The 27,806-nt window shown below is 45.5% G+C and overlaps 1 protein-coding gene across 1 annotated transcript; it reads left to right on the top strand.

Moving 5' to 3' along the window:
- Window positions 1–1,869: 1,869 nt before the first annotated feature.
- On the top strand, window positions 1,870–27,806 carry pdlim2 (PDZ and LIM domain 2 (mystique); the record flags this gene model as incomplete). The annotated part of the gene is made up of 9 exons (XM_080531285.1): window positions 1,870–1,965; window positions 3,937–4,088; window positions 7,254–7,323; window positions 8,167–8,312; window positions 9,026–9,095; window positions 21,352–21,470; window positions 25,172–25,311; window positions 27,190–27,304; window positions 27,614–27,806. The coding sequence occupies 9 exons, from the start codon at window positions 1,870–1,872 to the stop codon at window positions 27,804–27,806; spliced, it is 1,101 nt and encodes a 366-aa protein (XP_080387411.1).

Raw genomic sequence — 27,806 nt, 5'->3', positions numbered from 1 at the left:
GTACCTGGGCTGTTTCAGGTCAACAACTCACTTCCACCCTGTTCACCCATACACGGCCAACAGCAAGCAACTTTATAGTGATAACATAGGCCTCATAAACAGTTAGCACTATGCCTTGTTGATGATGGGTCTACTAGGAGAGATTCTGTTCTTGCACATCAGACTAATGAAAGTCCCCAGAGGCTGGGAACCTTTGGGTGGCTGCTCCCTGCCATTCCAACATACCCAACAACAGCAGGGGCCCTGGTTGTTTCTCAAGGCCACAGCAATTAACAAGCCTTAATGATGGTGGGCCTTGTAACCCTGCTAATCACCCGAATCTGCTAATGACTGTGTGGGTTTGTGCTCCTTGTCCCAAACACTTGTGGAATGTACAGACAGACGGTGAGGGGTGAAATGGGACAGTGTAGGGAGGGAGGGAAATGAGGAGGGGGGGCAGCATGGACTCAGGGAGGGAGATGTCCCAGATCCTGTCTGGTTCACTTCTGCCTGTGGAACCAGATGACCTCTGCAATCGTCCAACTCCACAGTACAGCATGGAACATACAGTACATACATTTCTATTGACTGGCAGCCTAGTCACTGTGAATTCTTCACCATTTTGTGATTGATACAACAACACAGTTCTTAATGGAATGGAGTATGATCTTTGGATTACAATGTACGTTATGTTGTGATGATAAGACAAGGCCAGAGGTTACATGTTGTACCAAGGTCCAGATATTGATCAGTTTAAGAATGTTTTGTCTCACTCTCTGACCCACATACGCAGTATAGTGCTTCATAGTTGAAAACACAATCTTGTCATGTGATGACAGAATTTGGAAACATCAGCTTTTTTGATGAAACGCCCGCAAGAGCTTTTCTGGGTCAAAAGTGTTTTTTTGCCACAGTAAACACAGCCAAGCAAAACTTCAACAGTGGGTTCAATCTGCATTTCTCAACATCAGTACTTGCAAGAATTGGGTGTGCTTTCTATTCTAACTTACATCTGATATTATGCAATGTAGATTGTCATGGAATGACCGTGGCAGTACTTTCTATTACTTTGTATTTTGACGAGGTCAGTAGCTGAAGCTCCTTCCTACTGCAGCAGCAGCAGCAGCAGCAGCAACAACAACATGTGTATGAGAGATGCTGAGCTCCTCTGTGGTGGGGCCTGTGTGTCCGCCTGGGATCCCACCGCCTCCTCCTCATCCCCTGACCACAAAGGAGCTGTCAGGAACCAAAGCACATGTGTCAATGATAAACTCTACACTTCATCAGTAGTGTTTGGAGCTACAAAATGGGGGCATACTGTATGTATACCAATCTGACACAGACTGTAGTCTTGCTGGAGAAGCGGCAAGGGGAAGCAGAAAATGCTGTGATCCGTATAACACAAAGACAGTGATGAAACAATTACTACACATTCATGTGACCCGACAACATGTTTGATTCTTGTATCCCTTGGTAAAACTACGTTTTGGTGTGTTTTCTTGGAAAGGACATTTGGATCTAATGAAAATGTGGCTTTGCAAGCATTTTAAAAATGTCAGTCATGTGCCTTTGGGTTTCAGATTCCTTCCATTCCTATTTGATGTGGTTACACAATATGTGTTCAGGATTTAGTCAAGTGGATGTCAAATAGAAGGAGATAAAAGGCGGTCTGTGCAGGTGACGGCTGTGTTCGCCTTTTCACCTGATCTAGAGTAGAAGAAACTCACTCCTCTGGGGTTCAGAACATTCACATTCTCTCTCTCTCTCTCTCTCTCTCTCTCTCTCTCTCTCTCTCTCTCTCTCTCTCTCTCTCTCTCTCTCTCTCTCTCTCTCTCTCTCTCTCTCTCCCGGCAGGGTTTGAAAAGGAAGAGGGCGGCGACCTCTGGTCACATGATGGCGCTAACAGTGAACCTGATTGGACCTTCTCCATGGGGCTTTAGAATATTCGGAGGAAGGGACTTCAAGAAGGCGATAACTGTATCCAAGGTAATCAACACTAATGGTCTTCCCTTATTGCTGGTCTCAGTCACACCATATCCTCATCCTCTGTTTTTGTCAAAGCGAGTCCAGTAACGACCGACCTGCCATGCCAACTTCCTCAGGCTCTGCTGTCCTACTTCTCCTCTCCTGTCTTTGTTTGTGTCCATTGGCTGCCTTCTACCCGTTTCCTTGACTACTGTATCCAGTCAGACTGGAATGAAAGCATGCTACATCAGGAGGAAACCAGTGATTACAGTTATGGAGGGGGGATGTCGGAGTGACGGACCATTGTTTGTGTGTTTGTGTGTGTGTGTGTGTGTGTGTGTGTGTATGCACTTGCATGTATGTGTTGTTTTACTATTCTTGATTTTCCAAGCCTGTATTGAAGAAACAGGAAGATGGAGCTCAAGAAAGGAAGACATTACGAGAGAGAGCTCTGTAAACATGATCAGGAAACACAGGGTAGACTGAACCCTGCCAGAGCTGCTCTGCCCACTGCATATCCTAGTCTTAACACTACACATCCTGGACTCTCTTCTTTTAAAATCCTCAATGATTCTGCAGTAGGGCCTCTCAAATAATCTCTCAAGAACTAAATGGTTAATTATCTCTAACCATGGTGGGATGTCAATGCTTAAAAAAGGAATGTCGTGTTTAAGTGACTATTGACTTCAAAAGCATGATTTCTTGTTTTCCTCCTAAAAAATCCAAGAGTTAGCAAGAAATAGCTATTCCCATGTGTGTTGTGATGGCCTATTCCTCCTCATTCACTCTCACTAACATTCAGTCAACAACACCAGCATGCTTCCCTGTGTCTCAAATATCAAACAGTCCCTTAGAAGTGACAGAGAGCCATGCTGAGAGGGAAACCTCATCATGGAGAGGGTTGTAAAACCCACTTTGAGAAGCAGCGTGTTTCCCCCTCCCTCCCTCCCCTCCTCTGGTTACGAAAGCTATGAGTTTGTGGCCGTCTGAAGTGGTTGCAGCTTGGCACCGGGACAACATGGATGCCCCTCTCTCCCTGTTCTCTTGTCCTCAAAAGAGAGCTTGCCCCTGTTTCTGCAGGGCATAGCCCTTTGGAAAAAGCATCCCCTTAGTCTGCGTGAAGTGAGGCGTGCCCTGATCAGAAAAGGCACGCACCATTGTGGGTTTCCACAGCAACGCTTAATTGCCACTCCAATGGACCCACAGACATGGCACCTCTGCCCCTTTGCTTTGCAGAACTCATAAACATACTATTGACTGGCATTCATCTCAGCAAAGCTGCCATTTTCTACTGGGGATATCAGAAGGAGACCTCCTCATTTTCCTTGATTGGCTTTTTGTATGTCCTTTTTGGGCCTTTAATTGGCGGGGCAGTTTGTTGTCAGGCAGCTCTCTAAAGTGTTCAATACTTCAGAGTCAGGCTCCTCATTGGGGAGAGAAAGACACAGACAGACACACACAGAGAGATATACTGGTGTTTTTCTTCCATTAGTCTGGAATTCCCCCTGATGCAGGCAGTAGACCATTGGCCTTGACATGTGGAGAGGCTGGAGGCAAAGGTCAGGTCCAGGCAGTCAACACCTCTGGTTCTGTCTCACTGCTGACTTGCCCCGCAGGGTGCCATGAATCCTCACACCATTGACACACCATGTGTGTGAGGGGGCTACAGCCCTCTGTTGATGTTTATCACAACTCAAGATGTAATACAAATATTAGTTGGAGAGGGAGTAGGCCTGAGGGACAGTTGGCAAACTCATGAAAACAATCCATCTCTTTATAATTGCCACATACTGTAAACTTGTCATCGTCATGTCTTCATAGTTGTCATGACCATCCATCATCACTGTAAATATCAGCCCTCTACAAATAGTCAACACTGTCATAAGATATGCAGCTGTTCTGGCTCACTGAAAGCATTTTGTTTGCATATCCCAAATCCCCCCCAGCCAGTGAAGTCTGACTGCGTCTCTTACCTCTCTCTGTGGCCCACAGGTCAACGGGGGCAGCAAGGCCGAGCTGGCTGCACTGCAGCCTGGTGATGTCATCCTGGAGATCAATGGAGAGAACACGGCGGATATGCTGAACGTGGAGGCACAGAACAAGATCAAGAACTCCAAGACTCAGCTGCAGCTGCTGGTAGAGAGGTAGGGACCACGAGTACTACAGTAGAAGAACATGATACATCTACTGTGTGCATATCGTCATATGATAATTTATGTGTTGTTTATTCGTAGATGGGATTTGTGTTCTGTAGAAAGTACACACATCGGTTCACATCACATCCATTGGTTTGCCATATAGTATAAATAGTGCCCATTACAGCCAGATAGGCTAGCACTGTGGTAGAAAGACCACATCAGCTAAGACCTAATTGTTTGAAACTGTTCCACGTCCACAATCACCACATCCTCTGGTGTACTTCCAAGTACACACTTTTCTCTCTTCTTCTGTCTTGTTTTTAGTGTCTTGAAATGTGCCAGCTACAAAATGACAAGTGATTAAATCTGGGGAAATGCCAGAATGATGTTGCCTGGTTGCACTGTTTTGTTCCATTTCCCATAATGATAAACCTTGTTGTGGAATTGGCCGAGACCTTGTTAGGATGACAGAGAATTGGCTGTGTGAAGTGTGACTGTTCTTAGCTGATAAGTCCACACCCACCCACTCTGTCAATCACACACACGCGCACACACACACACACACACACACACACACACACACACACACACACACACACACACACACGCTGTACACATACAGTTCCTCTTTGCAAGCCCTTGGTCCATGTGAGTGAATTTTTCCCTGCTGACCTAATGTCTCCTTCCGAGCCAGAAACAACACTGTGACTCCCTACCCTGGACAATGGCACTCTGTAGCTCAGCCAGCCACTCTGCCCCATCCCAAATCCCACTGTTCTGTTGTAGGTCACAGCGTGTGAGATGTACAGTAGCAAAAGGTGGTCTGCACTAGCAAGGGCCTCCTATTTGCAGATTACAATACCATTTCCCTGTCTCTCTTCTCCAGCATCTCATTACCCATCTCCAATCAACTACAGTCTGTGGCCCCTCATCAATCCAGATACAGCATTGTGTCATGTTTTTCTCTTGAGGGAAGTTCCCAAAATGTGTAAACTATTTTCAGAGCAATTAGAGCAGTGTCTGGGTCAAAGCTGCATGGATGTGGGTAAAGGGCAAGTCGACACACAGCTGTTGGTTAAGGCGTGCCTGCCTCAACAAGGGCACTACTCCAGTAGGGATACACTCTATGCCATCGCGCCTGCCAATCCAACAAATAATCCATCTGCCCCAGACTTTACTTTACAACTGGGTGCAGTTTGATGTTAGCTCATTGGGGATCACACCCTGGTACTCCAGAGAACAGCACCATCAGCATCTTGTCATCAATGCTCCGCTTTTAGACCCTTTTTCCCCCCAGCTGCCTCTTTGGACTCAATTGTTCATTGACCCTGTGGGTATGATGTCATATAAGCCCCAGCATGGCGGTCACCCTCTGATCCTATCTGATCTTGGAATGGGGTGGAAGCTGCAGCTGCAGATGGGCATCAGATGTCTCGAGGCATGTGGAGATTATAGAGGCAGCTTTATACAGCAGGGTTGTCCTTTTTCATCATGACACTGAGTCATCCAAGATGATAGCAGTGGTGTGACGTAGTATTGGTAAACATTTTTTAAAATGGGATTCAAGCTATACAGTTTATTATAGGAGGGGTTATATTCTCAGAGGACTTGGTAATAGTTGCTTGAATCGAGACTGGACACTGGTCTATTCATATTATATATATTATATTCATATTATTTGTTTGCATTGTTGATGTACAGTTCAGAGGGCAAGCCAGGCACCATGCATAGGTTATAGGGATTGTTCCACTAGTCTATCAGGCAAGCTCCAAGCCGCCTTACATGACAGAGATGAACATTCCTTTCAATGATAGTCTCACGTCGGTAACGTTGCACAACCCCTAACTCATCTCCCCATTCCGTGCTCGGAAGAGAGGTGAAACAACAGCCACACCTGCCCAACCCACGGTGATTCATCCATCTACTGGTGTAAAGAAGGCCTGTGACACAGGCTAAAGGTCAGTCACGAAGCACAAAGCCCTGCAGTAACCCGAATCCCTCTCATTGTCTGGAGGACATGACTTTCTCCTCTTGTCTCTCTCCCCCTTTACAGTTGAACTGGGTAAAGGCAGTGGGACTGGAATTATTCCATAAAAGGTTTTCAAACAGAGACCTTTTTTTGAACCCCAATTAACCATCTATTATATTTCTATATGAATAATGTATTTATAATGTCATATGCTGTGGTCTTCCCTCTCTCGGTAATGTCTCTGGTTGGATTTGCCCCTGCACATGTGGCGTATTCACACACAGCAGCCAGGCCACTAGAGGTGTTTTTCTGGGCAATTTACCGCAGGCATCCAGGGCCTTCCTGTGTGCCTCATTACCATGGGCTCAGCTGAGGGGCAGGTTCTGCTCTGGCCCCGGCCCCTGGCCCTTTTGTGAGGGGGGGGCAATATTTGTTTGTGTTGGCTCTCTCTAAGTCCCCACATTTTCCCCTTGGAACTCAATGATGGAACTGCTTACAATATATGTTTTATTAAAGCAGGCAAAGTGAAAGAGTTGGAACGATGAGGCTCTGCTTAGAGAATCGTTCCAAAGTGTTTCTATCTGTCCTCTTCAGTGATTTGTTCAAACCCAAAGGACATACCTGTGGTTGTACTGAAAGCACTTTGGCATAGGGGAAACCAAAATATAATAGGGTGTCTGATTCAGAAATCCTTTTTGTTTTTGCTTTCTCACTCTGATCTTCTGACACACGCATGTGTACACACACACACACACGCACACATTAGCATGCATACCTACGCACGGACACACTCATGCACGCACACACTGGTCTGGCACTCACAAGAATATCTGAATGTAACCTGTGTGGAGTGAGTTGCTTTTAACAGCACCGAATCAGACCATTCCACTCAATAAACTAGATACATACGGTAAATATCATGTTATCAGTATATCCAGGCCACATTGTGTAGGGAGTACTTTGACATGGCCTCCTGTAAGTATCCTTGCAGATCTGATTTGAATCATTAGTGTGAGTTACAGTTTGACTTGGTCTACAGATATGTCTTTGAAGTACAGTACAGCAATGTCTAAAGTGGGGATTTTGGCTCTGCCTCACATAGTCAGGGATTAGATATCTGTATCCTGAAGTGCACTCATGTCTGCAAGCTGTTGTTGCAGCTTCTTACTTGCATTGACCTCCAGTGTGCCTCTTCCCCACAGGCCTGAGCCTCCCAGCCCCGGACAGACCAATGGGATCACCAGCCCAGAGCAGCTCACTGGACGCTTCCAGGTCAGTTACCCATGTAGCCTGTATCTCCATCATCTTATTCAGTCATTTATCTTTCATGCAAAATGTCTTTCCTAAACATAGCATTTCATTAGTTTATTTGGAGGATATATGTATGACCTATAAAGATTAAGAGATGATTCACTGTAATACTGTAAATGTACAGTATCCCACTGTTCCCCAGTATTAGCATATCTGTACAGGATGATTCGTGTGCTTGATGGATTGTGTCAGGGGTGATGCCTGTGAGCCATCCCAACTCTGTGTCTGCTTCGTATTCTCATATCACGAGACTTCTCTGCTTCTAAAAGATTTATTGGAGGTCAAGATGAGTGGGAATGAGACATCGTAGTGTGATACTCCATAACTCTGTGGCCCGGGGACAGTGAAGGATGGGGGAGCAACCAAAGAATGCAGTAAATCAGTCCCAGTTCCTGTGTTTTATTGGGCGACAGTACGTCTGCCGGGTCCCAATAGCATGGCAGAATATGAGCCCATGGCCGAAGGTTAGGACACAGGCTGTCATCAGTCTGCTTTGGGGATATTGAATAACTGATCTCCAAAATCTGGCTCTACCTACCCCAGGACATGCAGTTTTGACATGATTGTACATTATAACTTGGCATGTTTTTAATCTCTCTGAGATTCTTATCAAGCATGTTTTGCCAAGAGGCTCCTTTTCAGCAGCCTAAGCAGACACGTTTTTTAAGAAGCATAAATTTAATGGATATAATTTAAACTTCAGCATGCAATGTATGCTCTGTATTAGGAATGTGAGTAGTTTTTGTCAGTTTTATTACCCGAATGCAAGTTTTGATTTTTGAGGTCTGTTATGTCGTCTTCTAGGAGGCAGTACTGGTGAGTCGAGATGAGAACCAGAACTACAGAGAGTACTCCATCTCCAGCCCAGCCTCCCTGTCACCTGGCCCTTACTCTCCAGAGCCCCCCCCCAGCCCTGAGGGCAAGAGACTCACACCCACCAGCACCAAGAGGTACACAACGGCATCCACTATCGGCTCTTACTGGCCTCTCCTCTGACTGTGTGGAATTGATCTTGACATGGATGAATCTTTTTTTTTTTGTGTGTGTGTTTTTTCTCCATCAAACATCTAGTACTAACAGAAGTTTAAGAAGTAAAATTGAAGGTCATTTAGAGGGGGTGGGAGGCAAGGTAGAACGTCTACAGTAAGTGCTCCTTTGAGTCCAACACAGGACCGCAGTGAATAGGTACAAGTGTAACTGACGCAAAATGGAGCCATGGGATTGTGCCGTAGTAACAAAGGATGTGCTCAGGATATCACATTCCACCGTTCTCATTCACAGCAACAAAAGGCCAGGCCGTGGAACATTCACCACTCTGTCTCTGGGCCTACTATTTTGTATTCCCCTGAGTCATTTTGTAGGTCACAGTTCAAACTGTTATTTTACTACAGAACAGTGAATATGAGTCTAGGGCTGCAGGATTCCCTATGAGTATTAATTCCTATCGTCGTCTAATGATGATATAATCCTGAGAAATGTTTTGTCATGTTTACATGCATGCAAGTACTTTGTTTGCCATGTTGCTATTGTTAATTATTTTCAATCAGACCAATATGAATTGTTTGAGTGAGATGGTGCACACCATTCTTATTGTTCTCTCTCTCTCTCTCTCTCTCTCTCTCTCTCTCTCTCTGTCTTTCATCCTGTCTCTCTAATTCCATAGCATCCAGCTGCGTTCATGGTCTCCAGAAGAAAAGATGTCTAGCCACAGACTGTCCAGACCACTGTCACAGGTTGGTTTCTCTCATCTTTGAGGAAAATGTCTGGCCCTGCATCTCCTTTAAGATTCTCAACTGCTCGACTGATCAGTATAGACTGTCAAAGTACCAGCTTGAGGAGGTCTATACCCTACATCATGAAAGACCTTAATGATTATCTTCGGATAGGGTGTATAATGTATATATGCCATATACGTCTTTATCCAAAGCGACTTACATTGCAGTGAGTCCATAAATATTTCAGTATATATGGTCCCAGCAGGAATCAAACCCACAACCTAAGCATTGCTAGTTTATGGCAAGAAAGACAGGATGCAGACTAGTTTTGATATTTTCATAGGCGGGAAGTGTATATAAACTAAAAGGTCACTGTTTTAAAGATCTGATATTAAGTTGGAAAACAATCTGGAAATGGTTTGTTCATAGACCACTGTAAGGAAGAGAATGATTAGCTCTCAGTAAAACAATGAACTTGACCTTTAGTAGTCTGCTTCGAAAGTGACTCATTAACGTAATCTTCATTTGTTGTCTCACTTAGCAGTAAAATATGGGGTTTGAGGTTATCAGAAGATTGCCGGTTGAGTTTGCTTTGCTACGCTCCGGCAACAAAAAAGAGAGGGGGGAAAAGGCGTCTGGAAAGACTTCAGTGAGCTAAAAGAGAGAGAATGTTGTGGGAAAGTTCATGATGAGATATTTCAGCTATGTCCAACTGCATTGGTCCCACAGAAGACACAACATGGGAGATGACAGAACAGGAAAAAACATACAAGACCTTTTAATGGCTTAAGGAATTCCTGTCATTCTATAAACTCTCTGGACATTACATGGACTTAGATAAATATAACCCCTTTGGCTTTGGAGTTGAACTTTATAAGATTTCAACTCTCCATCCGAGGGGCTGGTGACGTTCTCAAAGGCCTTGACATGCCTGATCTAATAGGGGATGCTCCCACTGTTATTTTCATGCTGAAGGGTTTCGCTAGAAGACAGGCCTCGCCATGACATCACTGACTTGTCTACACTGTCCAGTTTGGTGGTCAAATCCAGCCAATCGACCCTCTTCTTTTTTATGTCTTAGCTGTTGTTTATCAGCCAAGAAACATGTAACAAATGGCACTAATCATTGTTGACTGAACAGTCAAAATCTAGTTGCATTTTTACAAACTTAAAACATTGCATTATGGCATCTACATAATCTGAAGGCCACCAACATTCTATCACCAACCAGACTAATAACTGTTCACACTGACAGGTTGGTTTAAGGTGCCAGTCTGTGCAGACATGAATCATCTAGCTGATTAGTTAGGCATGCAGACAGATCCTAATGACACAAGATGTTCCGTGCGGCGCTTTGAAAACGCTCCATCTTTAGATGCCTTAGGCAGACGCTGGAGTGGTGGAACTGTCTAGCTGGCTGAGAGCCTCGTCAGCAGGCTTGTAGGAATGCACTGACTTACATGCTCCTCCGTCATGGCTGGATGTCTGGGCTGACCTTACATGTTTTGTGGTATTTATGGAGGCAGGTGGGCCAAAGGGCCTCGAACCTTTGGTCAGAACTCTAGGGGGAACTCTACCATTTTCTCAAATCTGCTCACCCCTCATTTTTCATCTCAAGTTGGAATCCATATCCCCCTCCCCCATCCCCTCTGGGAGCCGTCGCATTCCTTCTGTCTCACTCCACTCCAGTATCAACTTGAATTCGTTTTTTTTCCTTTTTTCAGCCCGAACCAAAGGTTTGGAGTAGTGTGATCCGGGATCTGTTTTGGACTTGAGAGACGTTCGAAATGCTAGAGAGGCCAGATAGACATAGGTGATGATGATCAGTCATGTGCGTCTAACACATGTACACTATTGTGTCGTCATCCCCCCGCGCCTGTGGTTTCACAGGGTTACCTACTGTCTACAAACCTCTGGAGCCCCCATCCACTCCTGATAAATGGTAAATGGACTGCACTTATATAGCACCTTATTCCAAAGCGCTTTACAATGGCCTCTCATTCACCCATCCGCACACACATTCACACACCAATGGCAGCAAGCTACCATGCAAGGCGCCAGCCCGCTCATTGGGAGCAATTTGGTGTTCAGTGTCTTGCCCAAGGACACCTCGACTCGTGGCCAGCCGGGGATCGAACCACCGAACCGGTGACTTTGCTATCAGTAGATGCTGGCTCTACCTCCTGAGCCACAGCCAGAGCCTGCTTTGGAAGAGTTCTCTGTGATCTCGAAGCCTGACAGCCTCTCTAGGAGGATCTAGGCTGCTGATGGTGGAAGAGAGGGGATCTTGGCTCGGCCTCTTCCTCCAGTGGAGGGCTCCCTCGTTTGAAAGCGGAGACGAAACCTCCCATCCCTGGCTATGGGATTAGTGAGTGGAGGCCTTTCAGAGATCTCGGCGGGTAAACGGCTGAGAAGAGACCTAGTGTGTGTACACACCGCACGTTGTGCTGCTCCGGCTGGCAGGAACACAGCCACCCAGTGAGAGCTGGGGCCTCTGCTTCTCCTGACAAGGTCCTCTGTCCTCCTAGTGAGATGCAGAGTGCTGCTGTATCAGGTGATCAGCCTCTCTCAAAAGCCTCTAAAAGGGTTTTCCACCCCTGTTTTGGCTCCCCGAGTGAGGGAAGTGGGGATGTGCGACTGGATCTCCCATTTAGCCGGGTGTTGGGTATCCTGAGAAAATGCTCTGTACAATAGTGGCTCTTATGGCAGAGGGCTCTGGAAAGGCTAGTGTTGGCTTTCCCCATCCTTACAAGGCCTGTCGTTGTGTGACAGGAGCTGGAGATGGGTAAGGGGGGGTGCTGTGTGGGGCAGATGGACACTGGTGGGCGGGGAGGAAGGGGTCATTCCCAAACTGTACTCAAACGGTTAACGCCCACCCCCCCACTTATGCCCTAATGCCAAACACAACCAGCTCTAGCACAGGGATGCCCATTGTACCAGACCCAGAGGTCCACCCCGGAGCGCTGGGGAGACTGAGCCTAGTTGACAGCAACACACGTCATGCATGAAATTAGGGTCTCTGCTGAAAACTATTCCATACTAGTTGTACTGAACAGTCCCCTCTTCTGACACTGTTACTGATGACAGTGTTTGTGTCCGCTGGGCTTGAACAACATTCTACAGGCCTCTCTGCAGCCCTTTCCACCCCACCCCCCTCCACCTCACTGCTAGAACATTACTTTTGTCGGTTAGTTTTTTTTTTTTTATCGTGGAAAGTGGATAGAGATGTTGTTTTTGTTACAGTCTTAGTCGGTTTAACTTCAGTCACATGTGTGTTGCTTGTGATAAATGCTGGCCTATCTTACCGGCACACCACCATGACAAAAGGATGTGAAGCCTGCCTACAAAAGAGGCGAGGGTTGGAACCGGTCCCAGATTCCTCCCAGGATAGACAGAGCCAAGCCCGGGGCTGTAGCCTGTAACTGGGCCGGCCCCCATGGCCACCTCCAGGAATCGGAGGAAAGCAGCGCGTCTGTTTATAACATCAGGAAGTGACCGCAACAGGATCCCTGTTGGGAAGAGTATTGGCCAAAACCAAGCTGCTTTTTCACAAGACATGGCTCGTCATTGGGCCATTAGGGGAAGGATCCCGGTCTGGGTTTCTAGTTGCTTCACTTTGAGGTTCCTGAGGGTCGCCTTAGTGGGATCCCTCATCCTGTGTCAGGGACGGGATGGTTACTGAATAAATAACCATCATACTGGAGGACGGCCCACCTCACAGTGACTGTCTGTGGGTTCTACACTGACCAGAGAGCTGGGACTCTTCCAGACTGGGCGGGGTGACCTTGGCTGAATGACATGCATCACTAAGCTCTTTATACAGGGGAGGATAAACCCTCTATCTGTCCACTCATACATCCATCCATCCATCCATCCACCCATACCTCGCAATGGGCAGGCAGTCTCACAGCAGGCCAGCCAGAAGACCAGCTATTGGGTTCACCCCAAGTCTTTTTTGGAGGGGTGTGGCGGGCTGCAGTGCAAAGCTGTGGTTGTTGCCGTGGAACAGAAATGGAGGCTTGGCACGCAGTAGTAGAAATATCAGTAGATGGGGTTTTTTTTCTAGTGGAGTCAAAACTTGAAATGGCTCTCTATCCTTGTTTTTAGCACAAGACAAAAATATTCAAGAAGTGCTCTACCAGATAATCAAAAATGATGTCTAAAAATGTCTTTGCCTTTTCTACTTTCCCTTCTCTCCACCCCCACCCTTCTCTCCACCCCACCGCCATATCCAAATAGATTGAGAAGACGTCCTCTGGTCTGAAGTGCTATTTCAGGTCTGACATGAGCAGAGCTGCTGTTTGGTTTGGCAGGCCTAGAGTGTCCTGTCTGACAGAGGCAGGCTCAGCCAGCTTGGGGGGGGGTGAGGGTGATGGTGGGGGGGGATGTTTTCTCCTTTTGCTCCACAGAGTGAGGGCTGTGAGTGGACAGAGCAGGCCTTTTTATGTGGGCTCTGCCCATTAAGCCAGGCTCCATTGTGCCCACTGGATGGGCAGCATGCCTCTCCTCATCCCCACTGATTGATCAGCAGGCTTGTTATTCTAGCCTCTGAAGTGGAAAAGCAAACTGGGGCACTTCAGATTCCCCCCTGCCTCACCAGGCCCCTGCGCTCGCTCACCAAGACGCTCGCCCTCCTAGCTTTATGGGAGAATTTTGGCCAGGAGAGATGGGCCTTTTTATTAGTTAGTGCGGTTTACGAAGGCGTTCAACTGGTATGTCAACATTCCATAAGTTGTTGTCAAGGGAACCGTGTGGATAACTGCCCCCTTCATATGTGTGGGCCAGCAAAAACAGACGCGTTAGCATATTCTCAAGTTGATGAGGAACATCACCTTGAGTTTGGGATAAAGGTTGCCATGGCTCCATTTGTTGGTCATAAATCATAATTGTTGGGGTGGTAAAATGGTCTCCCCAGGTAAAAATCGACAGAGCAACACTGCAGTCAGTGGCTTTTAATGTCAATCAAGTTGAATACTCATACAAATATTATTTTAGAAACAGAGGCATGAGGTAATATTCAATATACGGTACTGTACTGTACGTCAAATGATACTACAGCTCCAAATGATACTACTACATATGTCATACCATACCAGAGCATTTATAGGATATGGACACTATATGAACCCAGAGTGAGACACCAGGTGGCCCTTCTCAGACTGTTTTATATAGCACTCTCTAATTACCTTCGACAGTGAAACCCAGTACAGGTCAGTAGCGATTAGGTTCGTTTAGACAGAGCATTATCACCTCTAACGAGGTCCTGACAGATGAGCGTTTCATAAACCAAAAGTTCTCTCCATGTTTACAACTCCCAACACACAGTGCAATTCTCTTTTCCAAATTGGTTGTTTGCATCTTTGTTGTTTCTTTTCTGTAATGGTCCCCTTCATTGTTATGCAGTTGTGGAATATGATATATTATACAACCATAAATTAAATGTATCGTGAAGTCCAGCGATTCAACAAAACCATAATGAACTCCAGATGTTTAATGAGCTTGATATACAGCTCCAGTTGGAGCCTTGTGGGGAATTTAATAGGGATGAAAAATGTGTTGCTCATAGCTCCCTCCATGGATAAATAAACTCAGGTCCTGGCATCAATCTCTGAGTGTATCTGACTGTGCCTGGTGGCAGTCTGGGTGGGTGCTCCCCTTACAAGACCACCTACAGTATGATCTTCCACCATCACATGACTGGGCTTTGTCTTGTTGTAGCAAGTCCAAACTCTCTTGCTGTGTGTGTGTGTGTGTGCGTGCGTGCGTGCATGCGTGCGTGTACATGTGGAAAGGAATGGAAAATGAGTGTAGAGAGAGTGTGTCATTTGAGGGTTGGAAACTGGAATCACCCCTGTGAGGACCATGTTCTTATGATCTCTTCTCTCTCCTCATCACACAGCACTTTGATGTCTTCATCTCTCCTTCATCTTCTCCACTTTGATGGAGATGAAGCCCCCCCCCCACACACACACACATGCACACACAGTTTTTTCTAGACAAACACTGACTGAACAGAGCTTAGTACTCATTTCAAAAGCAAAACACTGCTGTCAACTTATTTAACTGATGTGCGGGGAGAGATATTTAGTCGGAGTGGGTCACTCAGGTGGGTGTTGGGCTTTCTTTTCCAGCCGTGTAGACGTCTTCTCCCTCTAACTAAGCAGGGTCCTGTCAGAACTGATACTTGCAACAGCTCATGAACTTGAAGCTTGCTCACAGCCATCTTATTGTCTTGTGTCTCTGTAATGTTCATCAGGCCTCTAATCTCATCCATCTGGTTCCTATCAGGAGCTGTCAGTGAGGTTGTGTGGCCCTGGCCAGTGGCAGTGTCTGTGGGGGAGGTTAAGGGCATGCCTGTTATTAGCACTGGAGGTACAGGGTTCTCTGTCACTGTAAGCTCTGTTATTGAACACTAGTGTATAGCTGAGACCGTGCTTATTTGTGGATAGCATAATGAATGTTTAAGCTTGGCATAATGGCTTAATGTTTTGCGTATGTAGTGTATATGGAGCCCCCTCCATATGGAAGTTGAGTCACTATGTTTTGTGTTCTGGCCGTGTGTGAGGTGTCTATGCGGCAGAGCTGGAATGGGGTTTCAGTGTGTTTTGACATGGTGGAGGGTCTTGCTATGCTAATGGGTTCATACCCCACGGTGTCAGAGCCTCAGCTAGAGTGAACCCCCTACTGAACCCCAGGAAGGCCAGTGGCACTCAACACTGGTCCTTCCATTAGTATCCACAGTATCCCCGCTGTCTCTGACCCCCGCAGTCCGCTGTGTCACTGGCTCAGACACACTCTTCAAGCTGCAGTCCTCTGAACGGTGACTGAATGATGGTGTTTTTGTTTTGAAGTGTTACTACTATACACTCCTGACACCCTGATGACAATTACAATTACAGACTTATTTTATAGAGATTTTATTTTTCGCATTGGGCATGAGTTGGCTATGTAATTAAAGAGTTGTTGTTTTTTACGACATAAAATCATGGGAAGACCTGGTTTGCCTAGTGAGCATCATATTTAATTGGACTCAGCATGTGGGCACGGTCGTTTACGTCAGAACCCTGGAGAGGTAATGACAGAGCAGTGACGGAGGATAAAGAGCAGGTTAGTCGGCCTGATGTCTCTAGAGAGGACCTCCATGCAGGCACCCTGCTGGACGGAAAATAGAAGGCTGCTTATCGGCCCCTCCCACTTCAGGACCCCTGCCATCCTAACGGTGATTGTCCCACTGTCGTTGGGTAGAGGAGAACGTTGATGAACACTATATTCATCCAGCAGTCCCAAGCCTCCCAAAAATACAGGCAGTGCGTGCTGTCGACGACGTGCCCCCCTGTCTGCTGGCCCATGCCCTGTAATTGTAGCTGTAGGGTGGTAAGGATGACGATGCGCAGTGGCTCCATCTGGAGCCAGACTGAGGGCTCCTTGGCTCCCAACATGTAAAAGAGATGCCAATGTCCCCACGTCTCCCATGGGCTCTGATCTGAAACAGCTGCCCTCGCTTCAATAATCCATTTCCTGTTTGTTTGTGTCTCCAGCTCTTTTCCAATCCCAGACTGACGCATGTTTGTGTTTGAGAGTGTTTCTCTCTGTGTGTGTGTGTGTGTGTGTGTGTGTGTGTCTCTCTCTGTCTTGGTCTCTCTCTCTCTCTCTCTCTCTCTCTCTCTCTCACTCACTCACTCTTTCATTCTTTCTCTCATTCCTTCCATCACCTACTGTATTCACACACTCACTCCATCCTCATAACCATGTCCAGGGATGGAGGGCTGGGACTGTTTTTTTTTTTGTTTTTTTTTTACTAAAGCAGAAAGAAAGAGAACAGTAGGTTAACCTGCTAAAAAAATGACCACAATGTCATTGGAAAACAGACAGCAAGGCAGGAGGAACACTGTTTATACCGGCATGTGAAACATGCAATTCATTTCAGATTGTGGCTTCAAAGACCCATACTGTCCTGTAGTTAGTATGCACACCTCTGGTGTGTACAACAATAGTGTACACTGATGACCCGGGGCTTGATCACTAAGAGCTGCTGATTACAGCTTAGAGCCGGGCTAATCAGTTTCCTCCCCTGCCAGCCAGAGGAACAGGGTATGATTGCATGTTGATCTTTTTTCCCCCCTCCCGCTCTCCACATTCCCAACACCATGGTCCTCCTCCAAGACAAACAGCCAGTGGACCTGGCTGTGACCCTGCCCCTCAGTCAATGAGTGGCCGTCTCCTGGGGCGTCCAGAGGGGGGTCAGAGGGGGCATCGCTGCCAGGGTCCGTAGCTGCCATGGCTGCTTCTATAAAAGGTCAGACACAGAGGGGAGAAAAGAACAGTGGTGATGCCCAAAACTCTCAACTGCTGCTCCAGAACAAGCTGCCTGGTCAACAAGCTTGCCTGGTCCTTCTAAGGTCAATCCCAGCTGCATACTCCCTGTCTGCGCTTGTTTTTGTTAGCCTGTTTGTCGCTCTTGTTTCGCAGCTTTTTTTTTTTTTTTTTATCCCTTCCATTCCTCTTGGGTCTCATAGATTGCAGCCGCGATTAAAACCCTAAATCACTGGTTTGGCTAAAGCTCGGCTTTGACTACAGTACGGGCAGATAGTAACAGAAGATGTCATCGATGGATGGGGGGGAGTTTATGGTAGGAGAGGGAGTGGGGATCTGTGTTCAGACTCAATGGTTGATATTCAGTGAGTGGCTGTTTCATCAGCTCCTGTATTCTGTGGTATACGTTTAGCTTGAGAAGAAACACAGTGAGCAGTGCCACTTATCATTGCTGGAAAAATCACTCCCGGCATAGCACTGACCATGCTCAGCACCTGGAAAAAGAAAAGGAAAACTGCACCCAATTGAGAGTTGATACATTGTTCAAAGGGCTGCTGGATTGGAAGCGGCTGCTGGTAGTGGAGACAGAGAGTCCCGGGCTGCACCAGTGCCAGTGCCTCAGCCCCAGGCATGTACTGGTGCTGGTAGTTGATGCCATTTCATGACAAGGCTGGGCGGGGAGTTGCATTATAAAACTGCAGAGTGCAGACCATAGTACTTACTGTCTGTAAGCTTTTTGATTCATGCCTTCTGTTCTCGTCAACTTAGTTGAGTCAGGGATGGAGTAACATTATTTTTGTGTTAAAATGAATGTGACTTGTTTTATAGTAACTTTTAAAACTCCACTTTACTTTCGTTGAGTTTGCTGCCTGGACTGTGTCTGAGTGGAGGGGATTGCGTGTGTGTGTGTGTGCGTGTATGTGTGTGCGTGTGTGCGCGGACATGCATGCGTGTGTGACTTGGGATCTCAGGTGGTCACAGTTAGGTGCATTGCATAGCAATGTAATAAAATCAATTTGTTTGTTGGGATTCCTGACAGTAAAAGTGTCTGGGCTGAGTTATGTGCTGCTCAGAAGTGGACCAGGTGTGCAGGGTGTTCTGGGTGCACATGTGCCTGGGCCCTGAGGTCATTCACTACTCATTCACTCACTCACACACACACACACACACACACACATGGTATGTGTGAATACCAAACACATACAGTTGTAACTCAATAAAACTAGTTCCTGTACATGTATTCCTTTATTGGGATAGGCCAATAGGCCTAGTCATTCAACAATGTATGCTTTCAGTAGCTTCTCATTTTCAATGATAGCGTAGCAAATAGCATAACTGTTAAAAAATTAGGCTGCAGCGCAACAACACTACTGACACATTATCCATTCAGTGACATTGGTCTCATGTTCGCCAAAGCTCGAAAGCCTAGATTCCACCAAAAGCATGGATGTAGCACCCTCTTGTGGCCAATGGAAACCAGTAACATTCTGCCAAGCTGCTCATCCTAATTGCTGGGAACAGTTACAGTACAGCAGGTAGCCTGATTCAGGTAATGTAGGAAACATAGGCAGTAAACTGTGGTGAATCACATTTTGCAGTTTGGCATCATTGTACCTCCCTGTTTTGCCCAACAGGAAATTGCTTATAACTGCCATGCATAATTGTATGAACTGGACTACATCTGGGGTCCATGGAAGTGCATATTGCTATTGGCTCTCTCCTTTTTCTTCAAACGAAATAGAGATCCAAAGCCAAACATCTGTTACCATGCAAACAGAATCTCTGTCATCGTGCCTGGAGACGGAGTCCCAGCTGAGATATAAATAGCAATCAAGATCTAACAAGGCTGAATCAGATAGACTGCACATGTAAGGGCTGGGAGATAAATGTGACATTGATTAGGAGGGAGGAGTCGGAGGACAGGAATGCCAGGGCGTGACTCGCTCTATAGAAACCATCGCCCTGGGATTGAATGTGTGAATGTGTCTCTGTCCACACTGATCCCTCTGATAACTCGCAAGACAGGTAGTTCAAGTAAGGAAGTGATAGGTGAAAGAATCTCTGGATGTTGAACAGTGTTTGCTCCTTCCTAGCCCTTTCTGATCTTGACTGACCCTAGCCCTATGGAGATGTCCAGCTCTTGATTGACCCTAGCCCTATGGAGATGACCAGCTCTTGATTGACCCTAGCCCTATGGAGATGTCCAGCTCTTGCTAATATGTGACAGCAGCTGGTGAAACCGGGAACAAGTCGGCAGCCAATTTAATGTGACTTTTATTCAGAAAAAATGATATCAATTTCAGTGTTGTTGAAAATCAATGACACACTCGCTAATCAACTAATACACCATGTTTTGTGAGCCTGCTAACAATGTAAAGTAGTGTTATAGTCAGGGGTGCACATAACTTTTTGGGGCCAGTGCTCAGAGGAGCACCTAGGGATGCTGCTTGGTGCTCCCCGAGCTCACGAGTCACGACCCGTCCCACAGGATGGATAAAAAAGGGATACATGGATAACTTATATTAGCAAAACGACATTTGTTCATAAATAAAGATGAACGAACAAATGATTGTGTGCAAAACAAAAGAAACAAATGCAAAATCAAATGACTGCTCTTTAAGCATGAAAGTCTGTCAGACTCCTTTAAACACAATGAAATCAACTGACATCTCTTTAAGCACTAACTGAATGTCTGTTCTTTAAATACAATGAAATCAACTGATATCTCTTTAAGCACTGCTCTGTTCTGTAAACACTGAAATCAACTTTCAACAAAAAGTTACAGCCTAAGCATTTACTTATGCTACAAGCTTAATCATCATCATCATCACTGCTCTCTTGACTGTTGTTAATACTGTCCTCAATTTCAACCATGGTAGAGGATGTTGTAGGCTATCACTTTAAATAGCTCATTATTTTGATTGTGCAACAAAGTCTTTTTTTTTTTCTTCTAATATAATTCCCAACCATATTCCCTGGGTCAGGGGTCGAGGTGCGATAATGAAGCTGTAAAACAAACGTCTGAACGTTTGAAAGCTTCAGAGAAAAGAAACGTGAAGTGCCTTGGTGTTGTTTTTCCTTTTAGCGACGAGTCGTTCGGGACTGAATTTTCACGTGTCGGCGTGATAACCATGCGATGCGCGATACGCGGAATGAAAGTACAAGTTACGATACTTTCCGAATGTTTTCGTGAGGGGAGTCGCCGTGGTCGTCGTCGGTGGGTACATTGTGGTCATGAAAGGATATGGTATTGGTATTAACGGGCAGTCAGCAGTTAGCAGTAGGAGTTTTGAGGAAGTCAATTCCTCTCCCAGCGCTTCCAGCTGTTGGTGCGCAAGAGCGCGTTCATGCCGCTGATCCTCCGCGCAACATGCATTTTGGCGACGCATGCGCACTGGCGCACCAGTTATGTGCACCCCTGGTTATAGTTAACTAAGTAGTAGGGGATTACCCACTGAATCCATTGCATTGCAATATTTTGGCTTGACTAGCGAGTGTGTCATTGATTTTTCAATAACGTTGACATTTATTAAAACATTTCTGCATAAATGTCTGAACATTTTGATTGGTTGGCGATTGGTTGGCGTTCCCAGTTTCACCAGCTGCTGTCACATATCTATGTTCTCAAAGAAAGACTACTGCCTCTCCCTCACTGGCTCATCTCCTTTCCGTCTTAACGCCTGTTCATCTTAGAATGTTCCCTTCATTCGATGCCAATCCGCTCTTGATGAAGCAATGATTTGGAAACGACACAAATAAATTCCTGGCAGTGGATTGCACATAGCTCTCTGACTTCTTAATGATAATATTGAACCACAGACTGCTTTCACACAGTTTCATAAGGTTACTCAACTCTATAAAGTATACGTCTGGGTTTCAGAATCTGCAGGTGGTTTGGATAAGCACAAAAAGATGCGAGCAGATCATGACCTCCTGCACCCCTCTCTCTCTCTCTCCACAGGAGTTCTCCTCTCCAGACTTCAGGAGTAACTCAGTGTCAAGTAGAACCCCCACCCCACCAGGACGCTACTCCCCCCACAGCCCCATCGACCGTGAACTGTCTGTATCCCCCAGGCGCAGGTAAGACCTTCCTCACCTCACCCATCATCTCCAACACCTTTTCTTCACTTTAATACTTTTAACATTAATTTGAGTTACAAACAATTGCAAACAATGTACGGCTATAGCTCAAACTAACTCCAAACTAGCCATTCGACACAATGAGCAAAATCAACAGCACTGAAGACAGATGGTCGATGTAAAGGTCAAATCTTTCTCTGACTCTTTCAACATTTGTTTTCCACATTTTAGTCATGTAGCAGATGCTATTATCCAGAGAGACAGTAAGTACATTTCTCTGAAGTGAGTCAACTATCCATCACAGTCATCGTAGTCAAAAACCTCCATAAGAATAAGTGTCACAGTGCTAGAGAAAGGAAGAAAAAGCAAAACCAAAAAAGTTGTTGTGGAAGAAAAACAAGTTGTATTTAAGGTTGTGGTTGGTGACAGCCAATCACAGCCGATAGTATTTAAATCCTACTCTCAGCTAGGGAGGTGCTGTTACAGCGGACATTTGGCCAGAACTGGATATTGCCACCACTGCCTCACACATTTTCCATATTGGGAACAGCTCACTCCCTGTAGCTATTGATGGATACAGCTGGACTTCTCTTTAACAATATGCCTGTGTCTCACTCTTTGTATGAGAGTATGTGCTCTTTTGTACTAGTTCTGTAACAGTAAATTAGACTAGAAAGGAAAGCTTCCCCAGACTGTTAAAACGGTTCCTCACAGCCTCCCAGGTAGTCTGTTTTAGCCATCCTCCCTCTAGGAGAGCTGGGAGTCTGTAGGCGTGCTGTAGGAATCTTTCTACTGGGTTTACTTTGGCTGGTCATTCCCTTGGCTACCCCGGGCTAGCACTGTGACATGTCAGGATCTGGCATCAAACCCAGCCACCTCTTACACCAAAAAGTCTGATTTCATTTCCCCTAATTGGCCCCCCAGTCTATGGTCCCCGGCTTGCACACCAAGCCCCTCCCATGTCTTGTCCAGCCAATCACAGGCTTAGTGACACCCCCTAAGCGGCCCCTTTTTCTCTCCAGGCCAATGAGGGGCAGCCAAAGGGCACACCTTCCAGTCAAACTCACTCTTCTCCTGTGTCTCGTCTGGTGTTGATAGAGGTGTGTGTGTGTGTATGTGTGTGTGTGTGTGTGTGTGCGTGTGTGCGTGTGTGCGCGCGCACAATTTGGTGCCAGAGTGTGTATGTGTGCTTGTGTTTTTGTACACACATTGGGTTTACACAGCAGAGGATAGACGTGCAGGAACCTTATAGCTGAAACTAATCTCTTTGTTCCTTCTTTGTTTGTGAGGTGAGTTGTGTCTCAGTTGTATTTTTGGGGTAAATGAGTTAAATGACTTAAATGGGTAAATGGCTTTGATTTGTGTGTATGTTTGATGCAATGAAGCAATGCAAACAAGATCAACATCCCTATTGTCCTCACATTGGGAAATGTAGTGTGACTTTCCCGAGCAGTGATCCTATCTATGTTTTGACTACACACATTCTGAGGCTTGTTAACAGACCTGTGTAGATCAGAATCACCTCTTTTGGTTATGGAAGAAAAAAAAAGAAGAAGAAAAAAAAAAAATCATGTTGGCATTTCCAGAATGTTTTCATCAAACATTATAACTATGTTGGAAACTTAAGACTACCTACTGAAAAGCCAAATGGAAACATTCTCTGCACAATGCTGTGTGTTGTAGATACTCTAGTTTACCTTGGTAGGTCAGAGGCTTTTCTTGTCAGTATGCATATTTTCTACATTGTAAGTTATGCTACAGTTAGCCATGTTTACTCAAGTTTTGGCTGTTTCTATAGAATATCTCCCTCCCTCTGTTTTCTTGCAATTCATCTCTGACATGATGCTATGTGCTCTGCTCTTGTTCTTTTGTGCCCATAATACATTTGAGACGTTTCTTTAGGTTTTAACATCAGTACGAATGGTGAAAGTGGGGGGAAAGGGAAATGGCTTGTGAAGGGTGGAGTGGAGTCAGAGAGGGACTTGGAGGATGTGTTTGGGACTAAGTCTGTTTTCAATTTGAACCATGTTCTGTGATGCAGAGGAAAGGGGTCTAAGCATTGCCTTCAGTCTGAGATTTATTGTCTCGTCTTTTTGCCATCTCCTGTTTCAGGCATGTTACATCAGTTGGAACCATGTTTCAAATGCTGAGGAAAGGCAGGCATATACCACACATGTGCACACACACACACACACACACACACACACGCAGGTGATGCATGATGCATATAATCCCTTATGCAAACACATGGGAGAAGATGGCATGTACAGCCATTAAAACGCCACATGAAAGCACTTATACTGCATAGATTAGTTATGTGAATCATTGTTTTTCCAGACTCTAAGATTATAATTTAGAACACAGGTGGACGTTCTAGAGTCAATGACTTGGGACTGTGCTGTAACCTGGCATATGATGAGAGAGAGGATGATGGACATGATGTGTGTTGGCTGACTGCAGTTGACAGCTTAGCCAGGATGTTCTGCTCAATTGGCTGCAGGTGAATGACAATACACCCCACCTGGGACTGAGACTCTGATCTGGTCATGACCAACCGGTTCTCACTGACAACCACTCTCAACGGCTCTAGGCAAATACCGTTGACTGTGACATTCTTTGTATCTCTGTGTGTGCCTGTGTGTGTTGATCTGCTCCCTCTATCTGTCAGTACTCCTTGTACAGAGCGTCTGATAGGCCAGCAACACATAAGAATCCAGCCACACTCAACTATGTGATGAACGTTAAAGCTAACCACTTTTCCACCACCACAGTTGTTAAGAATGTGGCCATAAACCTGCTAATGGAGAGCTACTGGGCTGTCTGCTAATGTGCTAATTAGGCGGTGCAAAATCTACCCTGAGGTGTCAACTCCCTGAAGACTATTTCCCACCACCATCACTCCCCATTGGTTGAAAATGACTACATATCATGCATTGTCTGGGTTCCTCATAAATTCTCTGGTATCAAAGCAAAAAGGCATCCGTTGACGCCTGTGTGTCATAAAAGGAGTGGTGCTATGGCATGAGGAGGAGTAGTAGTACATGATAGAAATATCACGTGTCTGTTATTTTCCATCCAGAAATGCCTGGAGTCAAACAGCAGGATTTCCCACTTTGTTTGCACAATTATGGCAGCTGGGACGGCTATCTGGAAAGATTTAGCCACAGTGCTACTTTACCTTAGAAAAAAAGAGATAGTGCCCCTACATCGACAACCATACTCAGGAATGCCCTCACCAGAAATGGACTACACAAATAGCAAACACAATTTGGTTAGTTGATAACATGGTATCGTCTACACAAATGTTTTTATTATGAGTTCTTTAACTTTGCCTGTAGGTAATTTAATTCAGAGTAGAACAGTTCATACTGTACATGAATAGGAAAGTGATCCAGGTCAATGCTCAGTGTATGCAGAGAGATTGAAGGCTGGCTTTGGCGTCTTGCCTAGGGGATGCAATCTAGACTTTGGGCTTGAAGGTCAAAGTCACAAAGCTGACTGTTCCCCCGTCTTAATTTCCTCCTGGATTCTGTCAAACCAACCCCACAAGTCCTCCACAATGTACATGCTGCCCTGAACATATATGGACATTACCATCAGCTCTACATGAGTAAGCTAGAATGAGTGACTATATGAGCCTATATATAAAGTATGTGTGCTTAGCTGCATCTCTCCCTCTCTGTTTCTTATAGCAGTACCAGCTCAGATTTTGCCATGCAGAAGTTTGACCGGGATTCGGAGGTCTACAAGATGATCCAGGAGAACAAGGAGTCTCGCACGGCTCCCCGCCAGTCCAACACCTTCCGCATGCTGCAGGAGGTCCTGGAGGCTGATGAGAAAGGTGAGGAGAGCTCCTCGTCAAAAACACTCTTCACACTCTCTGTTTCATGCCTCAGTTGCACTCACATCACGCTAACAGCTGTGTATGATGGACTGAAACCATGAGTATTTCCTTCCATCTCTTTTCTGTTTGAGACTTATTTGATGAGCCAATTGTGTGTCAGTTTTTAGAGGTACATAAAGGTTATTCAAACATAACTGTCCAACTGAACACAATTTAACACCGTTTGGTCAAACATACCGTACATTCCAGCATAATAATAGCGATTGACTTATCGTCATCACTTAGCAAGATTTAGCAGTACTGCTTGTTATAGGACACAGAGAGTTGGGCTGTGTTCGAAATGGCATACTAGCATACTATTCATACTAGGTATAACATAGATTTTGATTATGCAGTGCGTTCACACTGTATAGTATGTGAAATTTGAGTATGCGAGAACATACATACATACATGATTATCCAGAATCTCTGAGTATGCGTCGAGAGCATACTATTCCTACTCAACTTCCCCAAAATGCATTGCGCATCTCTTCAGTCTCGTCAAACTGCGTCAAACAAACTCATACAGCTGTTGTTTACATGGTCTGAGAGCCTGGAGACCGAAAACTCGCAATAACAATTTTGTACAGATTTGAGTGTGCGGATGCTGCTTTTTTGCACTCTATTTGATACTTTTCAGCTGCAGCACCTCAGCTAAGTCTGATCACAGATGAGCGGTGGTATTTTCACTATATTGGGAATTTACATGGTGAAATGCATTCTTAGATGTCTACATCGTCATGATTACAAAGATGCCACCTGAAATGCATAAATCCAAGTTTATTAGTGTCTTGCACACACGCACACACGCGCACACACACACACACACACACACACACACACACACACAAACACACACTTTCACGAATGGTCCCAGCATTGTAGCTTCAGAAAGGTTTCAAAGTTGGTTTTTAAGGTGGTTTTTATTGTGCTTGCTGTAGCAAGCCACACTATATGCTCATTATTTTAATGCTGTTCTTTTACCAACTGCTAAGGCAACAGTATAGTAAGCTAGTTACTTTAGCTAGCTAAAGATATTGGCCCCCAAATCATTTTACAACTTGTTTAGCTATTATGTTCTGACGTTTCTGTTGAAGTAGTAACGGTATCTACGGTAACTAAGGTAACATAGCTAGCGAACAGAAGTAGGGAAAAAAACGTCAGATATATAAACGGGTTATTTTGATAAACTGGCCACATTTTGGGAATATACATGGTTACTTTCTCAGCTGAAAACATATTAAAACGTAATAAAATGTTAACACTTGTAGAGCCAAACTTACAACAGCTTTTAGCACATAGAGGTGGTACTGAGATGCATACTATACTTCAGTATGAATAATGATAATAATTATATCTATATTATACTATTATGAATTTAGTAGGCAGTATATACTCATTGAGTATGTAGTATGCAGTATGCTAGTATGCCATTTCGAACACAGCCTTGGAGTTTTCTTCCTTTGCTTGGAAAAAAAACAACTGGTGGCAATAAAACATTTATGAACTGATAACGACCAGTGTGTGGACCCTCATGTCGTGAAGTGTGTCCCGAGGGTAATAAACAATTGTGGTGAAGACAAACAACCTCTCAAACAGGAGGAGGATGAGTGAGTTGACTTGTAGGACAGTAAAGACAACAAAGTCATGATGTGATAAACAGGTTGTCAAAGACAGAGAAAGGCATAAACCTCTCATGAGTCCCCTGCTGAGAGACTGTGAATGAGGCTACGCATGACTGCTGGCTCTGACTCTTTTTTTTCTTCCTCTGTGTGTGTGTGTGTGTGTGTGTGTGTGTGTGTGTGTGTGTGTGTGTGTGTGTGTGTGCGTGTGCAGAGGCAGCTGTGCGGTTCCCAGGGACTCTCTCCCCCAGTGTCCCTAAACCCAGCTCTGCCGTGGTGGGAGGAGTGAACAAGCACCATGCCTGTGAGAAGTGTGGCACCAGCATCGTGTAAGTTACAGTCTAGGGTTAGGCCAGTCTTGGCCTTTGTCACCTGCAGTGACATGCTCTCCTGCTGTTGTTGTTGCATAACCGTCTGACAAATACAAGTCCTGACAATGATACAATGGTACCGTACCTTGCCCTAAGGTACATGTTGTTCCTCATCCATCTACAAGAACAGAATTAATTAACCTTCCTACTGCGTGCGTGTGTGTGTGTGTGTACATAATATACCAGGTGATGCAGAAACATGTCATGATTATGTTTGTCTGTGTGGGCGTTTGTGTTTTGTGTTTGACTGTGTCCGGATGTCTGCAGCACGCAGGTGGTGCGCATCAGTGACGACCGCTTCCGCCACCCCGAGTGTTACACCTGTGCAGAGTGCGGGCTCAACCTGAAGATGCGAGGTCACTTCTGGGTGGGGGAGGAGATGTTCTGTGAGAAGCATGCCCGCGAGAGGTACCAGAGTCCGGGCACTGCCCCTCGTGCCACCATATCACCACAGCATTGA

Source organism: Nansenia antarctica (genome assembly GCF_963989245.1).
Source record: "Nansenia antarctica genome assembly, chromosome: 5".
NCBI classification, from domain to species: Eukaryota; Metazoa; Chordata; class Actinopteri; order Argentiniformes; family Microstomatidae; genus Nansenia; species Nansenia antarctica.
This window is presented reverse-complemented; position numbering and strand designations above follow the sequence as displayed.